The sequence below is a fragment of the Penicillium daleae genome (genome assembly GCF_028827525.1).
Source record: "Penicillium daleae strain IBT 16125 chromosome Unknown utg000009l_segment0_segment0, whole genome shotgun sequence".
In the NCBI taxonomy this organism is placed as follows: domain Eukaryota; kingdom Fungi; phylum Ascomycota; class Eurotiomycetes; order Eurotiales; family Aspergillaceae; genus Penicillium; species Penicillium daleae.
The window spans coordinates 2,175,941-2,191,782 of NW_026623157.1; the positions used below are offsets into that span (position 1 = coordinate 2,175,941).

At 52.0% G+C, this 15,842-nt stretch overlaps 6 protein-coding genes across 6 annotated transcripts; 3 read left to right on the forward strand and 3 right to left on the reverse strand.

Moving 5' to 3' along the window:
• Positions 1–34: 34 nt before the first annotated feature.
• On the reverse strand, positions 35–3,914 carry N7458_011925 (RNA-binding ribosome biosynthesis protein MAK21; the record flags this gene model as incomplete). The annotated part of the gene is made up of 4 exons (XM_056915307.1): positions 35–976; positions 1,034–1,574; positions 1,632–2,758; positions 2,817–3,914. The coding sequence occupies 4 exons, from the start codon at positions 3,912–3,914 to the stop codon at positions 35–37; spliced, it is 3,708 nt and encodes a 1,235-aa protein (XP_056760061.1).
• An 818-nt stretch (positions 3,915–4,732) lies between these two features.
• On the forward strand, positions 4,733–6,052 carry N7458_011926 (putative proline--tRNA ligase AIM10; the record flags this gene model as incomplete). The annotated part of the gene is made up of 1 exon (XM_056915308.1): positions 4,733–6,052. The coding sequence occupies one exon, from the start codon at positions 4,733–4,735 to the stop codon at positions 6,050–6,052; it is 1,320 nt and encodes a 439-aa protein (XP_056760062.1).
• A 446-nt stretch (positions 6,053–6,498) lies between these two features.
• On the forward strand, positions 6,499–7,253 carry N7458_011927 (prefoldin subunit 5; the record flags this gene model as incomplete). Its single annotated transcript, XM_056915309.1, has 4 exons — positions 6,499–6,544; positions 6,627–6,913; positions 6,988–7,105; positions 7,186–7,253. The coding sequence occupies 4 exons, from the start codon at positions 6,499–6,501 to the stop codon at positions 7,251–7,253; spliced, it is 519 nt and encodes a 172-aa protein (XP_056760063.1).
• Positions 7,254–7,684: 431 nt separating this feature from the next.
• On the reverse strand, positions 7,685–10,506 carry N7458_011928 (uncharacterized protein; the record flags this gene model as incomplete). The annotated part of the gene is made up of 9 exons (XM_056915310.1): positions 7,685–8,237; positions 8,293–8,586; positions 8,640–9,241; positions 9,304–9,600; positions 9,654–9,780; positions 9,836–9,863; positions 9,916–10,332; positions 10,407–10,435; positions 10,499–10,506. The coding sequence occupies 9 exons, from the start codon at positions 10,504–10,506 to the stop codon at positions 7,685–7,687; spliced, it is 2,355 nt and encodes a 784-aa protein (XP_056760064.1).
• A 942-nt stretch (positions 10,507–11,448) lies between these two features.
• N7458_011929 (origin recognition complex subunit 1) lies at positions 11,449–13,966 on the forward strand (the record flags this gene model as incomplete). The annotated part of the gene is made up of 3 exons (XM_056915311.1): positions 11,449–12,243; positions 12,312–12,436; positions 12,493–13,966. 3 exons carry the CDS (start codon positions 11,449–11,451, stop codon positions 13,964–13,966), a joined length of 2,394 nt encoding a protein of 797 aa, XP_056760065.1.
• Positions 13,967–14,365: 399 nt separating this feature from the next.
• N7458_011930 (WD40 repeat domain-containing protein) lies at positions 14,366–15,730 on the reverse strand (the record flags this gene model as incomplete). The annotated part of the gene is made up of 1 exon (XM_056915312.1): positions 14,366–15,730. The coding sequence occupies one exon, from the start codon at positions 15,728–15,730 to the stop codon at positions 14,366–14,368; it is 1,365 nt and encodes a 454-aa protein (XP_056760066.1).
• Between the last annotated feature and the right edge of the window lie 112 nt (positions 15,731–15,842).

The following is a 15,842-nucleotide window of genomic DNA, read 5'->3' on the forward strand; positions in this document are numbered from 1 at the left end:
AAGCGTACAGTTAAAAAGACGACATAAAATCCCCCTATATACCCTCGTCTTCGTCTGCCAGCAATGCCGCATAGTCGTCGGCAGAAGCAAATGTCGGCAGGTTCTTGAGCTTGCGGCGCTTCTTCTTGTTGTCCGAGGCCTCGGCCTGGGGCTCCAAATCCACACCACCAAGTTCCATGTCGGAAGGCAGGTCGTCGTCGCTGTTGAAGAAGGCTTCGTCGTCCGAAACGTCCATGTCGAAGTCGTCCTCGTCGTCTTCCTTCTCCACCTTGGCAGTCTTCTTGGCAGCCTTCTTCGACGGCAGAGGAGCGATTTCCTCGTCCATATCGAAGTCGTCAGCCTCATCCATATCCTCGTCAGATGGGACGTCCGACTCGTCGTTGAAGATAACCTCGTCGTCGCTACCGGCAGCTCCCTCGCCCTCTTCATCCTCATCCTCGTCCTCGTCCTCGTCGAACTCAGAGTCCAGGTCGTCCATATCCAGATCATCATCGTCATCATCGTCAGCCTCCAGTTCGGGCCGAGAGTCCACAAGGGCCTTCCAAATCTCAGACTCGTTGTCGCTGACATCCGCGGCATCCTCATCGCGCTCGGCGCCGTCATCTGCACCCTTGCCCTTCTTGGCCTTGGTCTTGTCCTTGTTAACACGGTTGAAGTACTCGTGGAAGAAGACATCCTCCGCTGCGACCTCGTCGGCCTTCTTCTTCCAGAAGTTCTCCGAGTTGAGAGGCTGGCCCTGAGGCGCGGACTTGCCGGCTTCCACCAGGCGATCTTGAGCCTCGCCACCGGCGAGAGGCTGCATGATCGAGGCACCACGGGAGGTGGCGTTGGCCTTGGGAGTACGGTAGACGAAGCGATCAAGGAAGTGGGTGAGAGTGTGAATGGTCATATCGGGCTTGCCGCTCATAGTCTCGTGCTCCAAAAGGCGGGAAGCATTGACGGAAACAGAGGGATGGAAGTGGGATACGTAGGGAAGCTGGAATGTGTTAGCGCGCGCGAAAAATCATCAAAGTAGAGGGCAAAATCTACATACCAATTCCCAGAGACAGGTCTTGTCGGCATTGCTGTGCTCCGGATCACGCTTGCGAGGGTCATACCCGTTGTTTTGCTTCAGTTTGGTCTCAACAGGGGCGGGTAGTGGCTCTTCATCATCCTCATCGGGTACGTCGCGGAAGACCTCTTCGCCATCGCTCTCGTTGTCCTCGGGCTGGTCCAACAAAGACTGGAGGCCAGTAAAAGTCTTCTCCAACTCGCGAATCAGGTAGAAGACACCACAGATGAACGCAGGCTGGTGCATTCCAAGGACCTGAACAATACGCTTGACAAAGGCCTTGACTCGACGGACGTTCAGATCATTTTTGAGTGCCTTGAACAAAAGGTTCAGGTAAAGCGACTGCTTTGATGAGGTGGCAACACGAGGATCCAGAAGAGATTCGTACAACGTCCGGTAGAAGCGATCGCTAGCAACTTGCGTAGACCCAGTGAGTTGCTGGATCAGCATGAGAGCCTGAATACTGGTGTTGAAGTTTGACGAGTGGGTGATGCGGAATAGGGTATCAATATGTTTTGAGAGTCTAGATAACATGTTAGTATATTTAATATCACGCTTTATTGGATTAAAGTAGACATACCGGTCAGAGTCGGCATCGGTGAAGGGATAGGCGCGGTTGACGCCGGTCAAAACACCCGAGGTCAACTTCTCGCGCATCTCATCATCCTGGGCTTCTCCCTTGGCGGGCTGGTTGCGGCCCTTGCTCCTGGGTCCCTTCTTGCCGGGCTTACCCTGCGGCTTGCCTTGAGGACCAGGCTTACCGGAAGGGGCAGGCTTCAGAAGAGTGACGAACATGCCGAAGTAGATGTCCAGGAGCTGCATAGCAACCTCCGCCTCCTTCAAGCTGAGGACCGTCTGGTTCAGAGTGATGATAGCGTAGTACTTGGCATGCTGGCTCTGACCAGGTCGGAATAGCAACTCCTCAACACCCTTGATGATAAGAGGCTTCATCATAGGATGCGTCTGCTCAAGCTGCAAGAGAAGATAAGATGCACGTGAAGCGATCTTCTTTCCGGGGTCACCAAGCTTATTCACAAGAAGGCGCAGCAAGTTTGCCTCTTGCTCGGGCTTCTCCTTGAGCAACTCGTATACGTAGCTGACAGCGCGAGATCGCGAGAATTCAATCTCGTCATTGCACCACACCTCCAAGATCTTGAGGATCGCAAAATACTGCTCCTTCAGGAAATCCTCAAACGCCCAGACGATCAGGTGGCTCTTCTGCAGACCCCCAGGGAGCGGATCGCGCTCGGTCCATCGGCCACCAGCACCCTGGAATGCAGCCACAAGGCCAGGCTGGTTGGCAAATGACTTCAGGCGACGATCTGCGGGTAAGAGAGTACCTTGGGCAAACATATCCTTCAGAGACCGAAGAACCTCAACCGCTTGAGCACGGCTACGCTTGCCTCCAAGTCCGATGAGAGTCTCCAGAGACTTGGTGTTGTGTAGAGGCGACTCTTGAGCGGCAAGAGTTAGAGCTGAAATCTTATCGCTCAGGGTACCGGAAGACATGATGGTAGTGTAGAACTTGTGCGACGAAGAGGCCGAGGCCTGCTGGGCTTTGGCATATTCATCATTTTCCGCCTGGAGGAGGGAATTGGCGAGCTCGTGGATCCGATCGATTAGATGCCGGGGAAGGGCGTTCATTTGCTTTGCACTGCCGACTGGAGGCAAGGGAATGGCATACCAATCCGAACGAGGTAAAACGGCCTAAAGAATGCCGAGTTAGTATGAGGGACAAAATAAGCAATGGCAGGGCGTAACATACGAGCTTCGCAAATTCCTTGGGAACGACAATTTCGGGCTCCTTCTTCGCCTTGGACTCTCTGGGTGCTGGAGGTGCTTCCTCGATATCGGAGACCTCAGAAACATCGTCCTCGGGTTCGCTGGTCTCTTCACTATCGCCCTCAGAGCCTTCGTCTTGTGCATCTTCATCCTCCAAGTCCTCTTCCTCGGCTTCGTCTTCTGCTAAGTCGTCTGGGACAACATGACCCGCCGCTTCGAGCATCTTGGACAATTCCTTGCGGAGGTCATCGTCACCACCCTTAGACTTAGACTTAGAATACGTGCCTTCAACTTCGGACTCTGAGTCGACATCGGCAAGTAGCTCAAGGTCCTCCTCAGTACCGCCCAGTGCCAAAATCTCCTGGCGCAAAGTATCGGCATTGTTGGCCTTCTTCGCACCAGCTGTGGGCTTGTACTGCTTGTCCTTTCCACCCTTCTTCTCATCTCTCGCAATCACTTCCCCGTTGCGATCACGCTTCTTGCCTTGAGCGGAGGCTTCTTGCCTCTTGCCGGTCTTGGGAGTACCCTGCTTTTCCTTCGTCGCGGGAGACTGCTGAGCAGAAGCATTCAGCTTGTCATTTTTCTTCGAATTTCCCTTGCCAGAGCTCTGGTCCTTCAATCGTTGCTCGATCTTCTGTCGGAGGCCAGCGAAGGCGCCCTCGTCTATCTGGGGCATCTGCATCTCGGGAGCGGATTCGGATTGGGAAACGGATACACCTGCATCGGGGAGGGTCTCATTTGCGCCCGACGAGCGCTTGCCTTTCCCTTTCGCCATGGTGGTGAATTCAAGGCTTGGAGGGACTTTTTGACGGAGAGAAAATTGGACGGAGAAATCTTTTGCGGCGGACCGATTATCAGGACGCTCGGACCACCCGATAAGAAACACACTCCCTACCCGAGGGCCACCCGCGCGACGCTTTTCTTGAGTTTCGTTGTTGGACGCCCGTCGAGAGTTTGTGAATTGAAGGCTGATCGTTTGGGATTTATCTCCTCGATGATCTGTGGAGTATTTCGCATACCCAGTCGCTCCTCTGGGAGGCACTTGGTGCTGGGCCTCCGCGTCCAGCGCCGCGAGCTTCATGTATGCGCCGGAAGATAACTAACTGATTCCCCGAATCATGCAATTGCAACAACTAACAGGCTATAGATTGATGGGCGGACTCGACTTTCCAATTTTTGGATTCCCACGGGCGGTATTTCCAAGAAGCCCGTCAGCGGAGAACAAGGTAGGCTGGTTGCGACAAGAAACTTCTCAGTCGACAAATGCTAACAGGAACGACTAGAGGATGCGAATGACCTCTTGGTTTGGGGAGGATTCCTACGTCAGGTGAGGGAGTGGAATCTTTCTTCAAGTCTGTCACATTTCTCACTATTTTGACAGGCATATTCTGGAGTGTTCCACCTCCTACCCCTTGGCTTGCGAGTCCAGGATAAACTAGAACGTCTCATCGACAAGCATATGCGCTCCTTGGGTGAATACCATATTTAGGAATGTCTCTGTTACATGTGCTAACATCTTATCAGGGGCATCAAAAGTTTCCCTTTCGTCAATATCTTCTCAGGAACTCTGGGAACAATCTGGTCGATTGACCGAAGGCTCCGAGGTAGACCTTATCTCATTAGCTTTTAGAGGACTGGGTGTTAACATCACCTCAGATATTTCGATTCGAAGATCGAAAAGGCGCTCGTTTCATTCTTGCTCCGACCCACGAGGAAGAAATCACTACTCTTGTTGGGAACTTGACGACATCCTACAAGAATCTCCCTTTACGAGTGTACCAAATAAGTCAGAAATATCCAGCCCGTTACGGATTATCCCAGGCTGACTCCCCAAAAGCTAGGAAATACCGCGATGAAGCTCGTCCGAGGCAGGGTCTTCTCCGGGGGCGAGAATTCGTCATGAAGGACCTGTACACTTTCGATTACAGTGCGGAGAAGGCCCTTGAGACATATCGCGCTGTGAAACATGCCTATACCCAATTATTTGATGAACTGAAGATTCCATACCTTGTCGCAGCAGCAGACTCAGGAAACATGGGAGGCAATCTCAGTCACGAGTATCACTTCATCAGTGCCAAGGGCGAAGACCGGGTCGTGAGCTGCTCAAACTGTGACCATGTATACAATGAAGAGCTTGCAGACGGCAAGAGTCATAGTTTCCCCGAAGCAGTCGGGAAGGGCTCTGTACCTGGCTTCCAGACAGAGGAGGATGTCCCCGTTGAAGTTGGCTCAACAGTCTCAACCGGTATGTGGATGGCCATTTCGCACGATGGGAATACTCTTCTTCGGGGCTGGTTCCCCAAATTCTCGTTGAAGAATGGGTTCACCGAGCCGGAGGAGCGTCACGTCAACTCCCATGCCGCCAAGGCAATTGCAACAGCCGCAGGCATCGACCTGGACCTCAGTGTGGAGAACCCGTTGGAGAAGTGGGTTGCCCATGTCAAGTCTCGCAAATCGTCCGAGAAGCCTCGTGTGCTTGACTTGTACGACTCGCAAGTGCGGGTATACCAACGCCCGCCGCTCAGTGATCTTCTCCAACAGTCCGGCTGCACTGCTGCAGATATTGAGTACACCATGATGGACCGTTTCCCTGGGACCTCAAACAAGCTCAGCCTTGTCCGAGTCCACGACGGAGACCGATGCTCGCAGTGTGGGGAGGGCATTTTGACCAGCAACCCTGCTGTCGAACTCGGCCATACTTTCCATCTCGGCACGCGGTACAGCGAAGTCCTCAATGCCTCAGTGTCCGTCAACTCGGCCGTGCTTGATGGATCCGCTGAATCGGGAGGCAAGTCTAGTAAAGAGCTAATCGTCCCTATGCAGATGGGCTGTCACGGAATCGGAGTTTCGCGCATGATCTCAGCCGTTGTGAACCGGCTGGCAGATGACAAGGGATTGAACTGGCCTCGGGCCATCGCTCCTTTTGAGGCTGTTGTGGTTCCTGGCAAGGGATTGGACTCGGTAGCTGAAGAAGTCTATGACAGTCTCACCTCAGGGAGTCTGAAACCTGTGGACACTCTTCTCGATGACCGTGACAAGGGCATGGGCTGGAAACTGGGCGACGCTGACCTGATCGGCTACCCAGTCATCGTGGTAGTTGGCAACGGCTGGAAGAAGAACCAGGCCCTGGAAGTACAGTGCCGCCGTCTGAGTGTCAAAGAGGATGTTTCCCTCGAGGATCTTCCCTCGTTTGTTCAAGGCCTGCTCTCTCAGCTGTGAGGGGACACCAGGCATGAATCTGTAGCATATTGTATTTTATTGACCAAGACGCCGAATGGGCGTTGCGACTGTAATATAGCGAATTTATCACCCACTCCTTTTAAAAATACGTCTACAACCAGGCATTACAAACATTACTACTATACCTCGATAACTTTACTCGCGCAGACTACGGTTGAAAAACGAGGAGACCACCACGATCAGAGCTCTGACGTGGGACTGAGGTGCGTGTGTATAGTCGTCCATCCCACTCTGCGCTCTGGCTGTGAATCTCTACCCGCACTATTTCCACAGCTCTACTCCCTTCATTTTCCTCAAGCTCCCAAACCCCCCACCTCCGCCCGCAAATCGTATGCACGCAGAGTCCACCACCGAGCGCATAAGTTTCTGACGTCGAATTTCTGCAATTCGATTATACCGGATCTCTGCACACCACATAATCCACTATGGCATCCTCAGATAGCTCCTCCGGCGGAGCTCCCCCGGGCTCAGGTACGCCCGCAACCCGCAAAACCATCACCACCACAACTGCAATATCCAGCTAGCTAACAATATCCCTACGCGGGTTTACCAGTCAATCTCGCCTCCCTCTCCGTACCCCAACTCCGCTCCCTCCAGACCCGTCTCACCTCCGAGTTGGAGCACCTGACCTCCTCACACACGAAGCTGCGCGCGGCGCAGGCCAAATTCCGGGACTGCGTGAACTCGATCAACGACGGCGTGACTGGCTCCGCGAAGAAGGGCACCGATGGCCGGGATGAGATCCTTGTGCCTCTGACCAGCTCGTTGTATGTCAAGGGTCGGTTGACGGATCGGGAGAAGGTACTTGTTGACGTTGGGACTGGTTTCTATGTTGAGAAGGTATGGTTGGAGAATGATTGGGCGCGCATTGGGGAGATTTGGACAATTACTAATTGCGTTTTGGGTTGGGTTAGACTGCTGAGAAGGCAATTGCTTTCTATAATGACAAGGTCAAGGGCTTGGATGCGAATCTACAGGAGCTGGAGAAGATTGTACAGGGCAAGAACCAGCAATTGCGGGTTGTTGAGGAAGGTGAGTATTTCCATGGCTACGGATGCTTCTTTTCGAGGTTGCGTATCCGGATTGATGGGTTGTTTACTGACTGTTTATAGTCCTCCGCCAGAAGATGCTCAGTGGCGAGGCTGTGCCCGCGCAGACTGCTGGTGCAGCTGCTGGATAAACATCCACATACAGTTCATGAGTGCGGAGACAATCTAGAAATGCCAAAATATCAAAAACTTATATATCACTTCAATTCTGCAATCGGCGAAATTCCCCACATACAGTCTAGAAGGTCAGCGAGTATACATACCAAAGTTCTCCTTAACCTCTCCTATCGAAGGTCTACGAGTATCCATCCGTCTACGTAATATCGCATGTATTTTCTTAATGCACAATTGGTCCTGCCGCTGAGAGATCTCTTGGTCGAGCCAAACATTAATCGAGTTTGGAGGTTACATTTCTCTCCCAATAGATGGACGAACAGGCTGGGGGCTCAATTCAAGAAAGGTCATATCCTGGAAACAGCAAATTCCACATATCGCAACTTACATTCAACCAAAGCTGTGGAATATGTGAAAGACCACGATGGCCATGCGAGTCATTCAACCCTTAGAACAGAGTCCCTAGGTCCACGTTAATCAATCCAGCCATACTCTCGTCCCTGGCCGTCGAACTGAAGCCAATCTCAGGGCCACCCATCAGCCCCGCAATCCTATGGACAACCCGCAAGACATCTATCAGACCGTCCCCTTCCTGTGCATTGCCGCTTTCGGTTGACGGGAAGAAAGTCTCTAGGCCTGCTCCGCATGGTTGAATCCCGCCTGGGCCGATCTCTCCTCCCATGAGTGAATCCCAAGCAGGGTTGTAAAGAGTGGCACTCCAGTGTGACTTATAGAAGGTGGTCCTTCTATACACGTCGAATCGAGCGAGCTCAAGGATCAAGTTAGTTCCCTTGACCTTGAACCGAATTGCGGACTTTTTGACAATGCGGGCGTCAGGTGTTTCTTTTGGAATCATGATCTTCATTGCAGCCTTGGAGATGAAGTGGTGGCTGTCGCCACTACTGGTGAATCTGATACTGGATGCAAGCTCGCGCAGAGTCTTGGGGAGGTCTCTCTCGTTAGCCAACTCGAAGAACTCGATGTTGCACTGCCAGTCAGCCCTGTGACGAAGTATCAGTATATCCTCATCATATACAGAGGAAGAAAGTCTTTTACTTAGCAAAGTCCACCATGGCTAGCTGTAACGGCATTCTCAGGGTCTTGTCTTCGTCAGGGTATGCCTTGAACCAACGGTGACCTTTGATTTCGACTTCGCCGGCACGCTTAATCCTCTTGAGGTAAAGCTCAAGTCGGAATTCATAACCGAGGCGTTTATCGAACTCGATAGTGGCCGAGTGGTTAGGCTCCATGAACTCCAACTTATGAAGAGGCTGGACCTGACCAATGGGCTCAAGGAGCTCATCCGCACGACGAAGTCGATTCAACATTTCATCCGTCCCGATCTTCAATCTATCAAGCTTGTAAGTTGAATCCAGCTTTCTGTAGGGCTTCAGGGTACATACCCGGGCACGACTCGCCCTCGACAGTGATCATGTTCGATCATGGCCCTGAATTCAGCAAGGCTGAAGGACCTCACATCTCTCTTCGGGAGTCTGCATCTGTCCAGAACAAAAGTACCGAAATGAAATCGCATCCGCAGATTGCCATTGAAGTAGTTGATCATGGAAAGAGAGATTCGCATATTCTGCAGAATCTCGTTGGAATTCGAGATACGGATAGCATCCATATTATTGTCAAACACCTCAACGCTAGCATTTGCACCTTGCAGTGGATATTCCCAAACGAATGGTTTTGCGACAGGACCATGCTTTTCAAGGATTACACCTTTCTCGAGAAATTCGTGGCCGACTGCTGCAAGCATGAGCTTCTTGATGTGCAGGTCCGTTTGTCCCATCCCCTCCTTCCATGCTGCCCGAAGGAACTGGACAACGGATCCAGTATCGAAGCCTTCGTTGTTAGTGACAACGATGTGTGTCGGGTACTCGGGGTCCAAGTAAGCGTGAACCTGCAGGTCTGAACGAATATTGTCAAGTGTCTCAAGATCCCTCCCCAAGCACTCTTGGGGCGAAGGGCCATCTGTAGGCCACACAAAGACTAATTTGTGCTGTGGGAAAGAATTAGGATCCCGAAATTTCACCGGACGTTGTGATTATAGGATTTTCATACATTACACTCCGCTCCTTCGGGCTCTTTTCGAAGCATCTCCAATGCCATTTTCTCTTGCTTGCGTTTCATCTTCTCAACGCTGTCATAAGGTGAGATCTTGTCCCACTCCACAGGTTTGCGTCCAGTGCCGAGAGAGTGGCGCGAATATCTTGAAGGTCGCTGGGCTGTTGTTTGGCGAGTTTGAGAGAGTAATCTATCGCTTTCCGCCAATTGCTCGTCGCGGTACCTGATCACTCTATCTTGGAGCATCCTCTTCGCGGCTCCTACCTGGCTGTCGTTTCCCCATATGAGAAGTTCCTTCGAACGGTCAGCGATGAACACTTATTATTGGATATGGTACGATAGCATACTGTGTCACTCTCCACTGGAGGCTGGATAAAAGCGCCAGTATCCCGGCCAACATGCTCAAATAACTCCTCCCGTCCAGGAAATGCCGCAGCCTTCCCAAATAGCCTGGCTACGGAGACATCTTCGGTTCTTATCAGGTAGATTAGCTACCACAAACTGGTTCGAGGAACCGGAAAGAGCTTACGCGATGTAATCCCCTAACACCACAATAGCTAACGAATAAGTTTAGTGCCGAGCTTTCAACGGAACGCAGAGGCTTCTTACAGTCAGGCTCCATACCAGCGAGCCATTTTGATTTTGCTGAAGGGGGACGAATTGGTGGGGGAGTGCTTCTGGTCTTAGTATTATGTGAGAGAACGCGGCCAGATGGTGAGTAGCCACGGCCCCTCTGGCTTTGGAACGACGTAGAATAGCCTGCCCGCTGGGTCTCAGGACTCTGTGGGGTTGTTGGCTGGGCTGTAGGTACATCGGCAGATAGCTCGAGCTGGGGTACTTGGGGTTCTGGTGGAATCGATCGGGGCGACGAAGGAGGACTGTCGAGGTCAATGAGGTTTCCCTCTGGGAATTTGTGTCTAGGCTGTGAAGGGACTGTAGAAGCGGATTTGTCATTCTGCGCTTGACGAGTTGCCCCTCTCTCAATATTGTCATCAGGCTCGGAGCCGTATCTTGAAGTATAACTACCTGTCTCTTGAGTTAATTATGATAATGGCAATGGGACCCAGTTAATGAGCAAATTTGATATAAGGGTGGCGTACTCCGGTTGGCATCACGCGCTAGGCGATCTCTGTAAGCATACCAGTAAGTTAAAACACATTCAGCATCTAGAGTAGATCATTTAGAAGCTCACTGATCCATATCTGGATAGGATTGATTCAGTCTGGGCAGTTTCCGGAATGTGGGGTTGGAGTGGGCGACTCGGTTAGACATCGATACTGGTAACATAGGGGTAGACGTGGAATCGAGAAGCGTCCGCCAAGATAAAATTATGAAAAGGAAAATTGATCAAGATGCTAGGAAGGAGTATTTGAATATTTGGAAAAGGGAAAGAAACAGAATGAAGACGCGGAGAAGGGGTGTAGGGGACAGAGCGCAAAGACTAAGAAAGCATACAAAGTGGACATAAGAGGACCTTTAATAAAGCAAAGCTGCTTCTGGAAAATGCCTATGATGCTGGAAATTTCCAGATGGCCTATATACCGTAAGGTACATGAGCTTCATAGATACAGTAGCATAGACTTGCAATAGTTCCGGTTGCTTATGGTGAGTCTTGTGGACAATATCACTGGTAGTATATGGAGGATCAGAAACTTGCTGCAATTCTTGGATAACTGCTTAGATGTCTCTTATATCGTAATTATCAATAAATGACTACAGGTTTTTGTGTAGATTTTCTAGACCTGAGAATGATAGCCAATTGTCAAAGAAAGCAATAACAATACATAGTATATCAGGCCCTGACGTAATCTGTTAATTTAGCCGTTATTCTAACCATAAATTTGCTCAAAATCTTGTTACTGTATAACTAAACGACTGAATCAACCAGCCAGAGGTAGGCCTCGTGAGACGGTAGATGACTGGGATCCACTCACTACTTCTTTATTGGCGGGATTGCTGCAAACGCTACTGGGATCCACTCACTACTTCTTTATTGGCGGGATTGCTGCAAACGCTAAGCCAAAAGGGGAGTAAAGTGGACAACGCGTGTTTGCAACGCGATTTCCATTATTCCTCTCTTGAGCTTCCGTCATCGTCGCGCCCACAGTCCACTCAATTGAAGCGATTGGCCGGTCGGGTACAATGACGGTTGACACGGATCATTCGAGTGACGAGGGCTCCCAGAAACGCCGCAATGTACGAAAGCGCGCCCAGCAATGGATGACCAAGGGGGCCTTGGTGCACGAGGACTCTGACGATGAACTGGGCGACGAGGACCACCCTTGGGACTGGATTTATGCTACAGAAGAGACTGAGGTCAAGGAGGATCCCGAGACAAACAATGCGAGCCCCGCAAAGTCTCGCCGACGGCGGTCATCACGTCCTGCGAAGAAAGGCCCAGCAATCGTGGGCGCAAGAATGGGTTCATTCGAGTGCACATTGGGCGAGGTCGTGCTCCTTAAATCCCCCGAGAATGGCAAGGACTGGGTCGGAATTATTACCGAATTCCTTGAGGAGGAAGATGAGGATGAGGAAGGGGAAGTTATCAAGTCGGTCAACGTCATGTGGTTTGCCTCGCCTGACGAGTTCATGTCAACAAGGAACAAGCGGAGAACCGACGCTCTGCCCAATGAGCAGTACCTCACAGCTGATTTCAACGTCAACCCTGTCACTTCCATCAATGGCAAGGCAACGGTAATGTCGAAGGACGCCTTCTACGCCAAATACCCGAACGGAGTACCACCCAAGGACAAAGCAGAACGTGTCGAGTTCAACAAGTGCATCGTGTGCCGTCGAGGTGTCAACCAAGTGCAGGGCCGATACACTGACGAGTTCAACTGGGAGGAAGTCTACGGAGAGCGCAACATCCATCAACTCATCAGCATGGTGAAGGAGGGCCTAAAAGCGGCGCGGAAGAGGAAGGCGGCTGATGACGACGTAAGCCTCCCACTGCTGGTCCAGACAGCAGGATCATCCACATCAACATGAATTAACCACGTCCGCAGCATGTCGATACCAAGGACGAGACTGCCGCTCCATCCACTCCGAGGAAACGGCAAAGAATGGCTGCGACCAATGCGACCCCGAAATCACAGCGCAAGAAGGCTTTGACGACACCTTCAAACAAGCGGTATGCAAGCATATTATACCTACACCGGTATATCAGTGAACTAATAGAGTGTCCAGAATTGTCGTAAAGAAGCCTCTTGAATTCACCCCGCTGGGCACTCGCGTCCTTGAGCCATCTCATTTTGCCTCGCCCTACCAGCAAGCGCGCACCCTACTGCACGTTTCGACTGTCCCCGAATCCCTCCCCTGTCGAAAAACTGAGTTCAATACCGTCTACAACCATCTCAGTGCCGCTATCATGGAAGGCACCGGAGCGTGTATCTACATCTCAGGTACCCCGGGTACAGGTAAAACCGCAACCGTGCGAGAAGTTGTGGCCCAGCTCAATGCTGCCGTGCTTGAGGAGGAGATGGACGATTTCATTTTCGTGGAGATTAACGGCATGAAAGTCACCGACCCACACCAATCATACTCTCTTCTTTGGGAGGCCTTGAAAGGAGACAGAGTCTCTCCCTCCCATGCGCTTGACCTTCTAGAGCAAGAATTCTCCAATCCTTCGCCTCGCAGAGTCTCTTGCGTCGTCCTTATGGACGAATTGGATCAGCTGGTCACCAAGAATCAGTCAGTGATGTACAACTTCTTCAACTGGCCTGCGCTTCGTCACTCTCGTCTTATCGTCTTGGCCGTGGCCAATACCATGGACCTGCCTGAACGTACCCTGAGCAACAAAATTTCCAGCCGTCTCGGCCTCACCCGTATCACATTTCCCGGATACCGACACACTGATCTGATGGAGATTATCAGCACTCGCCTGGCTAGTGTTCCAGGCAACATCGTCGATCCTGACGCCATTCAGTTTGCTAGTCGCAAAGTTGCTGCTGTCAGCGGTGATGCACGTCGTGCTTTGGATATCTGCCGACGTGCGGTCGAAATTGCGGAGCAAGAGGCCGATGAAGCCGCCAACGCCGCCCCAGTGGACGATGATGCTGCAGATGATATTCCTCCAACTCCGAGCAAGACTCCTGCTCGACGTAACAAAGCGCTCACAGAAAAGGGAGCCGGCGATTCACCAGCCTCAAAACCTGCACTCGGTAAGGGCCAACCTGGCCGTGTGACCATCGCCACTATCAAGCAGGCGATCCAGGAGGCAACCTCTACACCACTCCAGCAATCACTGCGGTGCCTACCTCTTTCTGGCAAGCTCTTCCTGGCCGCTCTACTAGCACGCGTGCAACGTACTGGAATTACCGAGTCCACCTTCGGTGACGTCCTTGACGAGGCACGTCGTATCGCGGATGCGGCCGTAGCTGTCGCCGGTGCCGCGGGAGCAGGCGTTAAAGACTTCCTCCTTGGCGGGGGTGCTGCATCCCGGGTGCGGGCTCTAGGATTCGCTGCCATGGAACTCATGAATTCTGGCGTTCTGGCTTTGGAGCAAGGCTCCGGCACGAAGAACTTGCTTGGAGGCTCTACGATTCCTACTCGTGGTGACCGGACTAGCAAGATTCGACTTCGTGTCGCACCGGAGGATGTGAAGCTTGCATTCCGCGAGGATGCGGAAGCTAAAGGCTTTGGCATGGGCATCGAGCAGTAGCTTTTTCAGGTGCATTGCGTCTTTCTATGCATTCCTGGAGTTTCAGTTCCGCATTTTGTAACAACATTTGATCATACTACGCAGTAGGCAGTTAGCATGACATACGATACCCTTTTGGTCATATATTTCCTCAAACCATACTCTTGTAGCTAATGTGAAATGAAAAGAAGTATTGGAAAAGTACTCGACAAGAGCTCTTTATATTGTAGTTGTACAGAGCTTGATTCCCTCCTGAAGTATGGAACTTTTATTCAAGAAATGATTTTCTCCCAATCCCTTGACTTCAAAATTGCAGGGCAAGCACATGAACCACCTTGAACGCCACCCAGTGCCGTAACAAAATTGACCAAGGAGACAAGAAGGGTATTAACAACTGAGAACAGGCAGCCCAAAAAATCTCTAATACCGCTGTCTGCCAAGAGTAGGAGCCCACGTAACAGGGTGCGTCTCGGGAGTGGCATTCTCATCCTCCTTCCAGATCTTGATGGTCTTGTCCGCCTCGCCGGTAATAAGACGCAGACCAGTCCGATCAAAGGTCGAGGCCATGATACCGGTTTCAGCGTCGAGGGAACCGGGTTGCGCCATAGTGTCGATAGATTGGAATTGGTATCCAGTCTTCCAGTCCCAGAATGACATGGAGCCGTTGTCACCGCCAGAGAACAGTACGTTCTCGTCGTTGACGGAAAGAGTGTTGATGATGGCATTTTGACCGTCGAAGTTCTGCATGAAGTCGCCCTCTGGGCACTTCCACTGCTTGATGCTGCCGGTGCTGGCACTAGCAAAAGTGAACTCGGTCGGGTGAGTAGCAAGCGCACGAACACCCTTCTTGTGGTGCGTCAGAACGCCCATAGACTTGCCAGCCGCCAGATCCCATAGTCGAACTGTAGCGTCCAGTGAGCCTGAGATGACCTGAGGGTCAGCTTCTTGGCACTTGATGTCGGCGACAGTGCCTTTGTGTCCAGAAAGAACGTGAACGTTGCTTCGCGTGCGCATGTCCCACACTCGGCATACACCATCGCGACCACCGGTAACCAGCAGGTCGAGGCGAGGGTGCAGCGCCAATGTATAGACACCACTGAGATGGCCGTGGTAGTGGCGAATGACCTTATTCGTCTCCAAATCCCAGCACTTGACCATCTTATCCTCACCGCACGAGAAAAGGTACGGATGCCGGGGCGACACTGCCAAACCACGTACAGTCGAAATGTGACCCGTCAAGGTAAGTCGCAGCGCACCCGTCGCCATATTCCAAATCTTAATTGTCCGATCGCCGGCACCACTGGCAAACCACTGGTTATTTGGCTCAACCGCCAAGGCTCGTACCCAACCCAGATGTCCCGAGATCACACGCATCAACTTCCATGGCGCATGCCAATCCGGCCGTTGCTGCTTCGTTGCCGATGGTCTTTGGATCAAACTCTTAGGCTGATCTTCGCCGCCAGCAGCGCCTGCACTCACGCCCGCCGGCCTCCTGACAAGCGCCATCGAAGCACCGCTGCCATCGCCTACAGCCTGAGACTGGGCTGGCTGGATCTTGGGTCGTTTTGTGCGCCCCGCAGCAGCCTTTGCCTGTTTCTCAGCCAGCGCTGAGGGCAATTCCATCACATCTTGGTATTCTGCTTTTCGCCGGTAGGACACGCCGATTGAGCCGTCTGCCAGAGTCGAGGGTGTGACCATTAGGTATTCTGTACCGAATAGGTCGGCGGTGCGTTTCGCGGAGGCGCGGACAGCCTCATCGGCTGATTGAGAGGGTAAAGAAACCATTGTTGTGATGGGGTAATGGTTTGAAAGAGGTATGATCGCGGTTGGGAGAAGTTGGAGAGTCGCGAAAGAAGTGCACGCGCAGAGGCTTTGAGCCTCGAAAGATCGTGTGCGC